This window comes from Mesoplodon mirus (assembly GCF_964341445.2).
Source record: "Mesoplodon mirus genome assembly, chromosome: 5".
NCBI lineage: Eukaryota > Metazoa > Chordata > Mammalia > Artiodactyla > Ziphiidae > Mesoplodon > Mesoplodon mirus.
In genome coordinates, this window is record NC_138980.1 from 42,534,240 (window position 1) to 42,550,077 (window position 15,838).

The window sequence follows — 15,838 nt, forward strand, 5'->3', positions numbered from 1 at the left end:
CAATCTGATTAGTTTCCTGGTGGACACAAGAGACCCTGGAGAAGCTGGATTTTTGACGTGGATCTTGGGAAGACATCAGTTGAAACCAGAGCTCTCAGAAAAATTGATATCATACAGTTATTTGTGGTTTTGAGGATACTCTTGACTGGAAGGGCAAAAAATATGGAAATGGGCTGGAAGATGGTATACCTAAGCTCCTGTGCATCTGTCTGTCTCTCTCTGTATGTGAAATCTGACTACTGCCTTCCTCACTTCTGCCTTCCAAATCTCATGCAAGTCAGACAATTGGTGGATACTAACAAGGAACCACAAAGGGGATGAGTTCTGGAAAATCTCATTCCTAACATTACCTACAGGGGGAATAACTCCAGCTCTAGATTTTGTTGCCCCATCAGGCCTCTCTTCTTAATTCAAAGTCTATTCACCAAATTATAGTCAGAAGGAAGGACATAAAGCAAAGACTGAAATATGAAAATAATAATTCACATGGAAACTATATTCTTTTATAAGTGAGGCATACATAAATATTTATTCAACTGTTTATTAGTATGGAAAATGGAAAAAGGCTCTTATACTCTTCACCCCCCAAAAGGAGCTTTGTCGGTAAGAAAGATAAATATATATACTGGACTAGGATATCCAAGAACTGCCACAAAGCCATTAGGAAAATCCAAATACCAAACTCATTTTTCAGTGGCCCCTTAACACAGAACAAATGAAACAGTATAAAACAATGTTAACCTAATTGCATTATTAGAAATATGCTTCAATTCACCTATGATCCAACAGATTTCAAACAGGAAAGAGAAAACATTATTAACTGATTTAAAGAAAAAGCACTACCTATTAATCTTATGTACTGCTGTGGAAACATATGACTTATATTTACAACTTTAATAACAACTCTTTCCTATTTTCTGGAACGTTGTACATAGATTAGTTTCCATAAAGCTTTCTCATGTTACTTACATTTATATTCTTTTTCACATGTAAAGATGTGGGCTCACTGAAATCTTTCCCAGGCTGTTTAACTCAAGAGTTTTTGTCCAGTGAGTCCTTTCATCCTTTCAGAACTGGGATGACAAGGCTTTCCAACATTCTTTACATTTATATGGTGTCTATCCAGTGTGTGTTCTCACACGTCTTCAAATGGTTTGTGACAAATGAGGGGTTTACCACATTCCCTCTACTCTGATCTTTTTCACACCTTCAAAAAAAAAAACTCTGATAACATCTGAAGGCTTTTCCACATTCCTTACAGTCACAGGGTTTCTCTTCACTATGAGTTCTTTTGCACATTTCTAATGAAGTGTAATCTCTGCAGGGTCTACCACATTGCTTACAAGGTTTCTCTTCTATGGAAGTCCTTTCATGCGTTTTCAAACTCTGAAAATACCTGAAGGCTTTCCCGCCTTGTTTACACTGACAGGCTTTCTCTCCAGTGTGGCTTCTTTCATGTTTTCAAAGTGAAGTTGATCAACTAAAGGCTTTTCCATATTCCTTATTCACAGAATTTCTTCTCAGTATGAACTCTTTTGTGCTTTTGGAAGGAAGTGTAATATCTGAAAGCTCTACCACATTGTTCACATTCATAGGGTTTCTCTCCAGTGTGCAGTCTCATGTGTACTCTTAAGGTCTGGTGATGGGAGAGGGCTTTCCCACATTCCTTGCATTCATAGGGTTTCTCTCCAGTATGAGTTCTTCCGTGTGACTGTAAGGAATTGTAATAACTGAAGGCTTTACCACATTGTTCACATTCAAAGGGTTTCCCTCCAGTATGAATTTGTTTGTGTTTGTGAAAGGAAGGGTAATATCTGAAGGCTTTACCACATTGTTTACATTCATAGGGCTTCTCTCCAGTGTGCAGTCTCATGTGTATTTTTAAGGTTTGGTGATGGGAGAGGGCCTTCCCACATTCCTTGCATTCATAGGGTTTCTCTCCAGTATGAGTCCTTCTGTGTGATTGTAAGGAATTATAGTAACTGAAGGCTTTACCACATTGTTTACATTCATAGGGTTTCTCTCCAGTGTGAATCCTTTGATGTATTCGAAAAGAACTAGGAGAAATGAAGGCTCTCTCACATTCCTTACATTTATAAGGTCCATCTCCAGTGTGAGTGATCATGTGTGCTCGAAGGCTTGAGAGACCTCTGAAGGCTCTTCCACATTCTTTACATTCATAAGGCTTTTCCCCAGTATGAATTCTTTCATGTTTTCGAAAAGAACTGGGACAACTGAAGGCTTTACCACACTGCTTACATTCATAGGGTTTCTCCCCTGTATGAGTCCTTTCATGTGTTCGAAAAGTATGATAATATCTAAGGAATTTTCCACATTGTTTACACTGATAGGGTTTCTCTTCACTGTGAGTTGTTTCATGTGTTCGCAATGAAGAGGAACAATTAAAAGCTTTCCCGCATTCCTTACATGTATATGGAGCATCTCCAGTGTGTGTTACCATGTGTCTTCGAAACGCTGTGCTCCACATGAAAGCTTCCCCACATTGCTTACATTCATAGGGTTTTTCTCCTGTGTGAATCCTTTCATGTGTTTGAAAGGATGCGCGGGAATGGAACGCTTTTCCACATTCCTTACATTTATATTTTTTCTCTCGATTGTGATTTTTTTCATGTGCCTCCAAAAACTGGAGATAGCTAAAGGCTTTACCACATTTCTTACATTTATATGGCTTCTCTCCATGTTTCTGATACTCATATGGTTTACGTTCAGTGTGACAGCTCATGTGTCTCTTAAGGGATGAATGACGTGTAAAGACTTTTCCACATGTACTGCATTCACGTGGTTTCACTCCAGTAGTTTTCTTGTTCAGATTGAGATTTGGAATAAGGCTGAAGTTTTCTCCACACTGACTACCCTCTTTACTTTCACAGAGTCTCTCTACTACATGACTTCTGTAAAAAAACAAGGAGTATATTATCAATGAGGTCTTTGTTAACAATTTTATACTCAATAGTAGGATATTTGAAGTACATTTTTATCACTTATAGCAATAGTGTAGGTTTTATGCCTTGTCTGAATTGTTTCAAGTTGAATATAAGAAATGCTCTTGCAATCATCAAAACAGTGACATTCATATAGAGTTATTTACAGTGTTGAACTATTTTGCAAACACTGAACATCTATGTCACATAAGAAAGTAATTTTGGTGAAAATTTTCTAAGAATAACTAAATTTGGAGCATGCATTATTTCTTTTATTTCCTTCTTTTAAAATTGCATAACATAAAAGGATACTCACATGAGGCACTATTTTATATTGTGAGTGTGACTTACCTTACTTTTCTCCCCTGGTTTTTGTACTGATCTTCAATGTCATGATCTTCCCATTTTTCTCCTAAATTGCAGACCAAGAAAAATGATTCCAAGATATTAGAAGTTATAGAAAAACTATCTAAGTCCATTGTCAGCTGTGACCATGCCTAGTTTATTTAGCAACATCCTGCATTTCCACATTCAACATCTTGGAACAATGTTAATGAGCAAGAAACATGTGTTCTCTAATTGACAAAGTAAAGGTAAGTTGTCATCCTCACCTACTGAGGCCAGGTTCCTCAACGTTTCCCGCATCACATCTCTGTAGAGTTTCTTCTGTGAAGGATCCAGTAAAGCCCACTCCTCCAGGGTGAAGTTCACAGCCACATCCTCAAAGGTCACTGAGTCCTAAAATATCCCAAATATGTGTATAGTAGGGTGTGTGAGACTAACAGCACTGGACATCTGTACACCATTTATACGAAGGTTACGTATGATTCTGTCATCTCCAAACATTTATTCTATGACTTGGTCATCAGAAACTTACTCTCTGTCCACACTTCCTCATAAGTTTAACAGCATTGTGAAAACATGCAAATTATTTACATAGTTTTATTGTGATCTCGTCACATCTTATTTTTCTCTAATTGCAGGGTCCAGAGCATGTTGGGAAATGACAGAAACGCTACACACATGAAACAAATATCATTTTAAGATCATGGATTCCTTGTGAGGAAAACTCTTCCCTCGCCCTTCTTATTACCCACCATTTACAGCACATCATGAGCCAAAGGGTCAAATTTGCATAAGACTTTACTAAATAAAAACATAGTGAAAACTAAAAGCTTTTACTTCTATTCCTATCACCAAACACGAGAATCCAGAACACCTGTAGAAATCCAGCTTTTAATAAGGTCCAGCTGGCTATTTCATCCCTAAGTACTCCAGGCCTTTAGAAGTAGTGTGGTATGATGTAGCTGGTGGAATGAAAATATCCTTGTCGGGAAGTATTGCTTTTAACTTGTGTAATACTTACCACAGGCTCAGTTTTCCCTTTCTCTCTCCGGTTTGATGGACTAGAAAGTTATTTGGAACTTAGAGTTCAGATACTAGGAAGAAGATGTCACAACTTAGACCACAAAGTTCCTATACTTGTGTGCCTTGGGGCTGCTTAGAGGCACACAAAGTGTGGTAATATGCCAGAAGAGCTCTTTATGGAAGAACCAGAACACTGGTCCCTGTGCCTTGCTGACCTTGAGGAACAGCTGCAGACTGCAAGTGTGTTCACTGAAAATCATAATGGATTCATGGCTAATTTGCCCATAAAATATATGAAGGATTCAGCAGTGCTTTCCTCCAAACGACTCTAAAATCTCCATTTTCAAACAGCAGGAAGAAGTGTTTCCTAATCAGCCATTCTAGAGGCTGTTCTCCCAATTTCTCTAATTCCCAAGCTCCTATCTGGTATACAGAAGTATGATGGCTTGATCACTGAACATACGAATTCCTTAGTTGATGACACCACATACTACCAATAGTGAATGAAAGGGTTTACTTCCATAATTGAGGTCTCTGGGGAAAGTAAGTCATACTTCTCCAGCTGTCATGAAATGGCTTGAGAGAGAAAGGAAAGGTGCCTGGACTTTTTTTTTTTTAATTGAGGTTAGGGGGTGGGTTTGGGTGAGGGTTCACACACAAGAACAGGATCTTATGAGGACTGACTGTTTTGCTCCTGCCAAAGGAAGGAGCACCAAGGCACTCTTATCACTTTGTATAGATGTGGGTCAAAGAGAAATGAGGGGGGATGAGACTTTAAGGTTGTCAGCAGCCAGTCAACAAAAACTGGAGTCAGAGAACTCTGGTTTCTGGTTTTGGATGCCATCATTCCCACCCTCATAGAAAAAAGTGAAAACACTTGAAATCAACAACTCTTCTTAGTTCCATCAGAGCTCTGAAGTCACAGGAAACCACTGGTTTCAAAATTCGGAAACAGAAAATAAAGATACAAGGCCTATACTGAAAACAATCTATTTCACCAGAAGCTAGTTCAAAGACAAAAATGACAAACAATGCAGAACACAATATCCATGAACTGTAGGACAATGACAGAATGTTTAAAATACACACAATGGAAATACCTGAAGGAAAAGAAAGACAGAAAGGAACAGAAGAAATAACTGAAATAATAATCACTGAGATTTTTCAAAAATTAATCATTGATGGCAAACCACAGATCCAGGAAGCTCAGAGAACACAAAATGAAAACGCTAAAAAATGTACACCCACGACGCAGTGGTTAAGAATCAGCCTGCCAGTGCAGGGGACACGGGTTCAGGCCCTGGTCCAGGAAGATCCCATATGCTGCAGAGCAACTAAGCCCGTGCACCACAACAACTGAAGCCCGAGCGCCTAGAGCCCGTGCTCTGCAACTAGAGAAGCCACCGCAATGAGAAGCCCATGCACCGCAACGAAGAGTAGCCCCCACTCGCCACAGCTAGAGAAAGCCCGCACAGAGCAACAAAGACCCAATGCAGCCAAAAAATAAATAAAATTAATTTTAAAAAAAGCACACTCAAGTATATCATATTCAAACTGAAGAAAAAGAATATATTGAAAAGAGCTAGCAGAAGAAACACCTTAGTTATAGAGAAAAAAAGATTAAAAATTTTTTTATTTTATTGAAGTATAGTTGATTTACAATGTTGTGGGTTTTTTTTTTAAAGACTAGTCCTTTGTTTTAAAATTTTATTTATTTATTTTTGCTGTGTTGGGTCTTCATTTCTGTGCGAGGGCTTTCTCTAGTTGTGGCAAGCGTGGGCCACTCTTTATTGCAGTGCATGGGCCTCTCACTATTGCTGCCTCTCTTGTTGTGGAGCACAGGTTCCAGACACGCAGGCTCAGTAGTTGTGGCTCACAGGCCTAGTTGCTCCGTGGCATGTGGGATCCTTCCCAGACCAGGGCTCGAACCCATGTGCCCTGCATTAGCAGGCAGATTCTCAACCACTGTGCCACCAACCACTGTGCCACCAGGGAAGCCCAATGTTGTGGTTAAAATATATATATATATATGTATATATATTTATTTATTTATTACATTTATTTACTTATTTAGGCTGCACCGGGTTTTAGCTGTGGCATGCATGCAGGATCTAGTTCCCTGACAAGGGATCAAACCCAAGACCCCTGCATTGGGAGCTCAGAGTCTTACCCACTGGACCACCAGGGAAGTCCCTACAATGTTGTGTTAATTTCTGCTGTACAGCAAAGTGAATCAGTTATACATATATATTCTTTTTCATATTCCTTTCCATTATGGTTTATTACAGGATATTGACTATACTTCCGTGCTATACAGTAGGACCTTGTTGTTTATCCATTCTATATATAATAGTTTGCATCTGCTAATCCCAAACTCCCAATCCATCCGTCCCCCACTCCCTCCTGGCAACCACTAGTCTGTTCTCTATATCTGTGAGTCTGTTTCTGTTTCATAGATAAGTTCATTTGTGTCATATTTTAGATTCCACATATAAGTGATATCATATGGTATTTGTCTTTCTCGTTCTGACTTACTTCACTTAGTATGATAATGTTTAGGTCCATCCATGTTGCTGCACATGGCATTATTTTATTCTTTTTTATGACTGAGTAGTATTCCTGTTTTTTTTTTTGTGTGTGTGTGTATATATATTTATATATATATGTATATATATACACCAATCTTCTTCATTCATCTATTGATGGACATTTAGATTGTGAATAGTGGCTTGGCTATTGTGAATAGTGCTGCTATGAACATAGGGGTGTATGTATCTTTTCTAATTATAGTTTTGTCTATATGTCCAGGACTGGAATTGCTGGCTCATATGGCAACTCTATTTTTAGCTTTTTAAGGAAACTCCGTACTGTTTTCCATAGTGGCTGCACCAACTTACATTCCCACCAACAGTGTAGGAGGGTTCCCTTTTCTCCACACCCTTTCCAGCATTTGTTATTTGTAGACTCTTTAATGATGGTCATTCTGACCACTGTCAGGTGGTACCTAATTGTAGCTTTGATTTGCATAGTGAAAAAAAGACTTGAATTAAATCAGACTTGTTTTCAGAAACAACACAAGGAAGAAGAGAGTGGAGTGAAATACTGTACAGGCAGGCATACTTCATTTCATTGTGCTTCACTGTATTGTACTTTGCAGATTTTGTGTATTTTACATATTAAAAGTTTGTGGCAACCCTACATTGCCAGATGACAGTTAACACTTTTTAGCAATAAAGTTTTAAAATTGAGCTTTGTAGATTGTTTTTTTAGACATAATGCTATTGCATATTTAATAGGCTACAATATAGTATAAACATAACTTTTATATGCACTGGGAAACCAAAAAATAAGTGTGACTCACTTTATTGTGGTGGTCCTGAACAGAACCCCCAATCTCTGAGGTATCTCTGTATTTAAAGTTTTGAAAGAAAGAAAAACACTCTCTTGGGACTTCCCTGGTGGTGCAGTGGTTAAGAATCTGCCTGCCAATGCAGGGGACATGGGTTCGAGCCCTGGTCCGGGTGGATCCCATATGCCATGGAGCGACTAAGCCCGTGCACCACAACTACTGAGCCTGCGCTCTAGAGCCCACGAGCCACAATTACTGGGCCCGTGTGCCACAACTAATGAAGCCCGCGCGCCTAAAGTCCATGCTCCACAACAAGAGAGGCCACTGCAATGAGAAGCCTGTGCACCGCAACGAGGAGCAGCCCCCACTTGCTGCAACTAGAGAAGCCCACACGCAGCAATGAAGACCCAACACAGCCAACAATAAATAAATAAAATAAATAAATTTAAAAAAAAGAAAGAATAAAGTATGGTTCTTTAAAAAAAAACCCAAAACTCTTAGTTTTCAAATCCCAAAGCTAGTCCTTTGAAAATATTAATTTAATAAAAATGATAAACATCTAATCAAGACAACTGAGAAAAGAAGAAAAACAGAAATTACTAAATCAGAAATAAAAGGAGGAGGAAATAACCATGAAAAAAGATTTGACACCATCCAACATCCATTTATGATAACAAACTAGAACTAGAAATTGAGGCGAAGGCTCTCTTCTTAAAAAAGAACAACTACACAACACCTGTAGGTAAGATCATACTGAGTCGTGAGAAGCTGGATGCTTTACTGTTAAGATGGGAATAGGGCAAGGAAGTTTCCTTTCACTGCTGCTATGAAACAATGTACTGGAAGCCCTAGCCAATGCAGTAAGGTAAGAAAAAGAAATAAAAGGTATACAGAGTGGGAAACAACAAATAAAACTGTCTTTGTTCCTTATGACATGATTGTGTATGCAAAACATCTGATAGCATCCACAACAACAGAGATAACCCCTGGAATAAGTAACAGTGTATAGTAAGGTTGAAGGATACACAAGTCAATTGCTTTCCTATAGACACACATAAATACAGTCAACTGATCTTTGACAAAGGAGTAAAGGCAATTCAACAGAAAAAGTCAAGTCTTTTCAACAGTGCTGTAATAATGGATATTCACATAGAAACACACGTGAGCATAAACAAAATGAAAGTCGACACACACACCTTTCACAAAAATTAACTTTAAACAAATTATATATCTAAATGTAAAATGAAAAAGCAAAAACCTTCTAGAAGATAACATATGAGAAACTATAGGTGACCTTGGGTTCGGTAATAAATTTTTCAATAAGACACACACACAAAAATCCACAAAAGAGAAAAAATGCTAAGTTTCACTTCATTAAAATGAAAAACTCCCGCTCTGGAAAAAGTGTTTAGAGAATGAAAAGGCAAGTCACACACCAGGAGAAAATCCTTTGTAAAACACTTATCTGATAAATAACTGATACCCAAAACATCTAAAGAACTCTTAGGGCACAACAATAAGATTACAAATACTCCAAATAAAAATGGGCAAAAGATGTGAACAGACAACTCACCAAAGAAAGACAGATGGAAAATAAGGAATTTGAAAACATGCTCAACATACATCACTGGGGGATTACAAATAAAACAATAAGCCATCACTACATATTATTAAATGCCAAGAATTTTGAAACACTCAGAACACCACCCATTGGTGAAGACGTGAAGCTATAGATAATCCTTATTCATTGTTGGTGGGAATGAAATTTGATATGCCTGTATTGGAAGACAGGAATTTTCTGTCGAAACTAAATACACTCTTACTTCTCATACTAAGATCCAACCATCACACTTGTTGGTATTGACCTAAATGAGTTGACCTCACGATCTCACATTTTCACAAAACCCTACATATGAATGTTTGTAGGCACTTTATTCATACTTGGCAAGGGTTAAGAGTTAAGCAAGATATCTTTCAAGAGTCAAATGGATAAAGCAGTGGTATATCCTTACAATGAAATACTGTTCAGAGATAAAAGGAAATGAGGTATCAAGCCATGAAAACACATGGAGGAACCTTAAAAGTATACTGCTAAGTGAAAGAAGCCAATCTCACAAGGCTACACACTGTATGATTCCAAGTGAATGACACCCTGGAAAAGACAAAACTATGGGCCAGTAAAAAGATCTCAGGCTGTGAAGGATTTGAGGGTTGGAGGGAGGGATGAATGAATAGGTGGGGCATAAAAGATGTTTAGGGAAGTGAAACTACTGTATGTGATACAGAAATGAAGGACACAGGTCATTAAACATTTGCCAAACCCACAGATCTTATAACACAGAGTCAATACTAATGTAAACCATGCAATTTACTGTATCAGTATTTGCTGAGCAATTTTAACAAATGTACCAGTTAAACAAGAAGTAAAAAGTAGTGCAAACTGTGGATGCAGAGGGGTTATGTGGGAATTTTCTATACTTTCTGATCCATTTTCCTGTAAACCTAAAACTACCCTAAAACAACTGAAGTGTATTAGAAAAAAAAAGATGAAGACAAACGAATTACAATTCACCCCTGATTTGACTGACTGATGACTGAAACAGGACACCTTTCATTCAACTGATTTGAACTTATTCAATAGGCAGTATGGTGCTCCATGAGCCTGAGACCAGTAAGAGAAGTGAAACTTCCACTGAATGTCATGTTGAAGAGAACTGCACTGCATATTCTGAGAAGTGCCATGGTTACTATCAATAGTGTCTAGAACTCCAACATGGATGAGGATTGTCCTGGCAAGACCGTGTGTTCTGGACCTAGGGCATGTTAGACGAGATTTACCTTGATTTATATTTTTGGTATCTCCTGAGTTCAGAGATTCCTGAAGTTCTTTTACCACAAAGGGGCAACTCTTAGACAACTGTCCAAAAGTCTTTGAATACAAGTAGATGAGGCCAATTTTGGTCAGTAGTAAGATGACTGCTTGATGTTTGGTTAGTGTGACCCTGGGGTTTGGTCATTCATCGGGGATATCACAATTAAGGGATGAAGAGCAGCAACTCTCCACGGAGCTCATCATGTAGGAATGCATATTGTCATCCTTAAAGTCTATGCACACCCAAAAGCTGTGCATTCCGTCAATCCCAGGGAAGCCTCCATCTGGGGAAGTGGTGACCTTTTCCAACACCAAAGCAACTTTCAAGGGACTGAATAGGGAAGAGGCCACCCTCCTGCAGGAGGCATAGGCCAGGACGGGTTTGACTCCATCATGTCACATGGAGGTGTTGGTAGGCATGCTGACCCGATGGGGTGCTATTTCCAAGGTTAAAGGCATAATGGGCAGCTCAGCAGAGGATCGCATGCTCAGCACTTGTGAGAGCCTCTATTTTCAAGAGAGCCCGGTACATGGTGATAATTGAAGTTCTAAGGCAGTTCCTTGCACCAGAAACCTATAGACGACTTAAGGCCATCACGGGTAATTCCAGGAGGCATTAGCCTCTATACTGAGGGAGACTCCAAAGGAACTAACAGGAGTGCCTGTTGTATGGCCATTTAAACACAGTCCAGAGCCTTCTGTAGTAGGGGTGCCCTCAAGGTAGGGGCCAATTTCCAAGTAATAGTAAAAATGGGCTCAAGTAAAATTCATAAATAAGGAATATGCTGTCTCCCCAACACCAAAAGAACCTGGTAGATCTTGTAGGTGCTGAGAGGGATTACAGATATTTCTTCACATTGTCAGGGAGGGAGCAGCTGTCTAATTACCAAAAAACATTCAGGAACTTAACCAAGGGCCTTACATATGTGTGGGGTCAATGGCCCATACACTTTTCGCAAGCTCCTTTTTTCAATAATTATATGTTCTGAATGAATGAGAAATGAATGTCCTCAGAGGAGGATGTCGTTAGTGTGATGTCATACCTGTGCTCCTGGAACAAAGTGCATGCAGTTCAGATCTTCCTGCAGAGACTGTGGGATGGCCAAGCTGCTGAGGTTCCCTGAGGGTAACAAGGTAAAGGTGTATCATGTCCCTTCAGAGGTGAAGGCAACTGCAGCTGAGAGGGTGTTGAAATAGGCACTGAACAGAACAGACTTATCAAATCTGTGAGAGCAGGATATTTACCAGCCGCTGACTGGATGGAGTAAGTAATTTCCATAATGCTGGAGACTAGGAACAGGGGTTAATTTGATGCAACCACAGCTCGGGTTGCTGTAATCCACTATGAGGTGTCATTCATCCTTTCCAGGTTTAAGGGCAGACCAAATAAGGCTATTAAAAGAAGAAAATTGGCAGTAATCACTTTTCCCTAAATACATTTCTTATAATGGTTTTCAATAATTCAAGGCCTTGGGCTTCCCTGGTGGCGCAGTGGTTGAGAGTCCGCCTGCCAATGCAGGGGACACGGGTTCATGCCCCGGTCCAGGAGGATCCCAACATGCCGTGGAGCAGCTGGGCCCGTGAGCCATGGCCGCTGAGCCTGCGCCTCCGGAGCCTGTGCTCCGCAACGGGAGAGGCCACAACAGTGAGAGGCCCGCGTACCGCAAAAAAAAAAAAAAAAAAAAAAAAAAAAATTCAAGGCCTTGTTTAATTTATATCAGGCCATATTAACTAATTTAACTGATAGCTAAGGTCTCTCTCTGGGGTCTCATTTTGTCTAGCCAATTTGGAAGTAGAAGACTTAATTTAATTTTACTTAATGAACCATGGGTTCAGAGCTTCCCTGCTCACTATGGGATATTTTGGGACAATGGGCGATATGACTATGAGAAATTTAGGCAACATGAGAGTTCTGCTGCTGAAGGCAAACTATACCTATTTGTCCTTTATATTATATTCAGTAATTCTTCCTAAGATGATGAGGTAAATTGTTTAAATTTAGTGGGATCCCCAGGTATACCTGTAATTTGAAACCTAGTTTGATTAATTACATGAAGTTTTGTGAATTAGTGCAGTACAGGAGATGTTAATATTAAATCAAACCCATATTATAGAGGACCAAAAGCCAAGCAGTCCCCTTCTATCTTTTTGCTATGCAAATTTTTTTGGCATACTTTGGATTTACAATTGAGTGAAATTGTGTTCCTTTGTTTCAGTACCTTTCTTCTCTTGTTCCCTCCCTCCAGTCCTTCCCTGTTTTGTATTTTAGGTCACTGGATATACTCTGGGGGAGAGGGTGTCCTCTCTTCTCTTGTATTGATAATTTTTTTCCTCCAGAGAGCCTCACCCCAGTGCCCAGGGGCCTCCTTCATGATAACTGGTTACTTTATAGAAATTAAGCACCCTAGGCTTAAATTGTTTTAAATTAATCCCTCTGCTGTGCCACCGTGAGGCTATGGGTTTTGTCCACCATAACTCAGAGGGTCAGGATCTTTGTTGCAGTAGAGGCAGGGGCAGCAGCAGCAGAGGTACTTAAGGGTCCTGGTGAGCCCTCTGGTATTAGGAGTGGACTCAGCCTGGCACCTACTGGCTACCTTTACTCTCTCTTCTCTTTCTCTCTGGAATAATTGTTCTTTTCGGAGTGACCATCCAAGGGGCTCACCTCATTCACAGGGTATAATCATCCGAGTACCCCCCGAAGATCCCACCCCTGCCCCAAGGTCTGGGTGAACCCAGCCTCAGTCATACCTTCACTCCAAACACAAATAGGTTCCATCCACGCCATGGACTCAGGACCACTATAAGGAGGGCCCCAGTGCCATGCTCCTGCTCCCAAAAGACAAGGAATTACCAAAACTGCCTCTGTATATAGAGCCCAGGTTTGGTGGACCAGCAATGCCACACAGGGCAGCACAGCGCACAGGAGGAGACCCCAGCAAACAGCAGCTCACAGAGCAGGAGCTTCCAGGCTTTCTTATCAGCCTGTCCTGATAAGAAGCACTAGGGGAAAAGGCTTATCTTTCAGTAGTCAAACATCAAATATGTGGATCCTGACTACTCATTATAAGAACAAACCCAGGGCTTCCCTGGTGGCGCAGCGGTTGAGAGTCCGCCTGCCGTCGCAGGGGACACGGGTTTGTGCCCCAGTCCAGGGAGATCCCACATGCCGCGGAGCGGCTGGGCCCGTGAGCCATGGCCGCCGAGCTTGCGCGTCGGGAGCCTGTTGCTCTGCAACGGGAGAGGCCACAGCAGTGAGAGGCCCGCGTACCGCAAAAAAAAAAAAAAAAAAAAAAGGACGAACCCAGGTAAGAGAAACACGCATTCGCACTAGCTTGTATTTTTTTTTTTTTTTTGCGGTATGCGGGCCTCTCACTGTTCTGGCCTCTCCCGTTGCGGAGCACAGGCTCCGGGCGCACAGGCTCCGGGCGCACAGGCTCAGCGGCCATGGCTCACGGGCCCAGCTGCTCCGCGGCATGTGGGATCTTCCCAGACCGGGGCACGAACTCGTGTCCCCTGCATCGGCAGGCGGACTCTCAACCACTGCGCCACCAGGGAAGCCCTTAGCTTGTTTTTATATAAAGAAACATTAATAGGATGATCAAGAAGTAATCAAAAACTGGTAATGTGAGAGTGGGTGGAGTAAGAGTACAGGAGTGGAGGAGGATATGTAGGTAGGGAGTCTTCTTAAGTTTCTTATTTTAGGAATATTTTTTAACCCTCATGTGCATGATTTATTTAAAATCAGGAGAGAAACTGATATATGTCATATTTTCCCATGCTTAATCATTATTTTAAATTAATTTTTGCTTTTTAAAATTAATTTTAACTTTTCTACATAGGAAACCACTCCAAGATTTAATCCTTTAAATGCTAACAGATATAAAACTGCACACCGTCAAAGACTTACAAATCCCTTTCTAACTAAAAGGACAAGAACATTATAGTTTGTCCCTCCACTACATTTCACGCTGGGGATATTTTCAGGAATGAGTGGCATAATGTAAAATATTAGGGGTTTGCAATTAAACCCTGAAATAGACTAGGAATTTAAAAGATGTATATAAGCTTTGAGGTGTTTTCTTTATATCAACAGAAATATAAATTCAATTGTTTTTTCCTCACATCCATTAAAATAAGACTTCATTTGCTTTAAGAAGAGCATGGCCTACCTATCTATCTATTTATCTATCTATCTATCTATTTATTTATTGCAGTATGTGGGCCTCTCACTGCTGTGGCCTCTCCCGTTGCGGAGCACAGGCTCCGGACGTGCAGGCTCAGCGGCCATGGCTCACGGGCCCAGCTGCTCTGCGGCATGTGGGATCTTCCCGAACCGGGGTACGAACCTGTGTCCCCTGCATCAGCAGGCGGACTCTCAACCACTGTGCCACCAGGGGAAGCCCAGCATGGCCTTTTAAATGTCAAAGTTCCCTAGGGACAGGAGGGCATTACGCTAAGTGAAATAAGTCAGAGAAAGATAAATACTTAATAACTGTAAATGGAGTATAACCTTTAAAAATTGTATAATATATAAATAATTTTTTTAATGGAAAAAGCACCTGAGCACTTAAATACACCCATCTCATGTTGAAGTTCTTTTGCCTAAATGGAACAAAATTCTAATTGCTTCCACAATTTTCTTGCTTTACTCACATCGTATCTCTCAATCAACTTACACACTAAAAGCCCCAAAGCTAATGGAAACTAGAGTCAAAGAACTGCAATCTTCAGCTGAGAAAGAAATGCAAAGAAAGAAACACATATTTGACACCAGAAATACAGCTACACGTGGAACAACTCCTACAGAACACCTACTGAACGCTGGCAGAAGACCCCAGACCTCCCAAAAGGCAAGAAACCCCCCACATACCTGGGTAGGGCAAAGCGGAGAGATCCCCACACAGAGGATCGGTGCCGAGCGGCACTCACCAGCCCGAGAGGCTTGTCTGCTCGCCCGCTGGGGCGCGCAGCGCTGGAAGCTGAGGCTCGGGCTTCGGTCAGAGCGCAGGGAGAGGACTGGGGCTGGCGGCGAGAACTCAGCCTGAAGGGGGCTAATGTGCCACAGCTAGCCGGGAGGGAGTCCGGGAAAACTCTGGAGCTGCCGAAGAGGCAAGAGACTTTTTCTTCCCTCTTGGTTTCCTGGTGCGCGAGGAGAGGGGATTAAGAGCGCTGCTTAAAGGGGCTCCACAGACGGGCGCGAGTCGCGACTGAAAGCGCGGAGCCCAGAGACGGGCGTGGGACGCTGGGGCTGCTGCTGCCGCCGCCAAGAAGCCTGTGTGCGAGCGCAGGTCACTGCCCACACCGCCC

General features: G+C 41.1%; 1 protein-coding gene across 1 annotated transcript in view; it reads right to left on the reverse strand.

Annotated features, from left to right (window-relative positions):
* Nucleotides 1-517: 517 nt before the first annotated feature.
* LOC309805307 (uncharacterized protein) overlaps nt 518-15,838 on the reverse strand; it is a gene marked incomplete at its 5' end in the record, with an annotated part of 53,083 nt that continues 37,762 nt past the window's right edge. The window contains 4 exons of the mRNA XM_082623238.1: nt 518-2,912; nt 3,294-3,354; nt 3,554-3,680; nt 11,575-11,651. Of these exons, the coding sequence (XP_082479364.1) occupies nt 1,502-2,912; nt 3,294-3,354; nt 3,554-3,680; nt 11,575-11,651 (1,676 nt within the window). The 3' untranslated portion in view covers nt 518-1,501. The remainder of the gene's footprint in view (nt 2,913-3,293; nt 3,355-3,553; nt 3,681-11,574; nt 11,652-15,838) is intronic.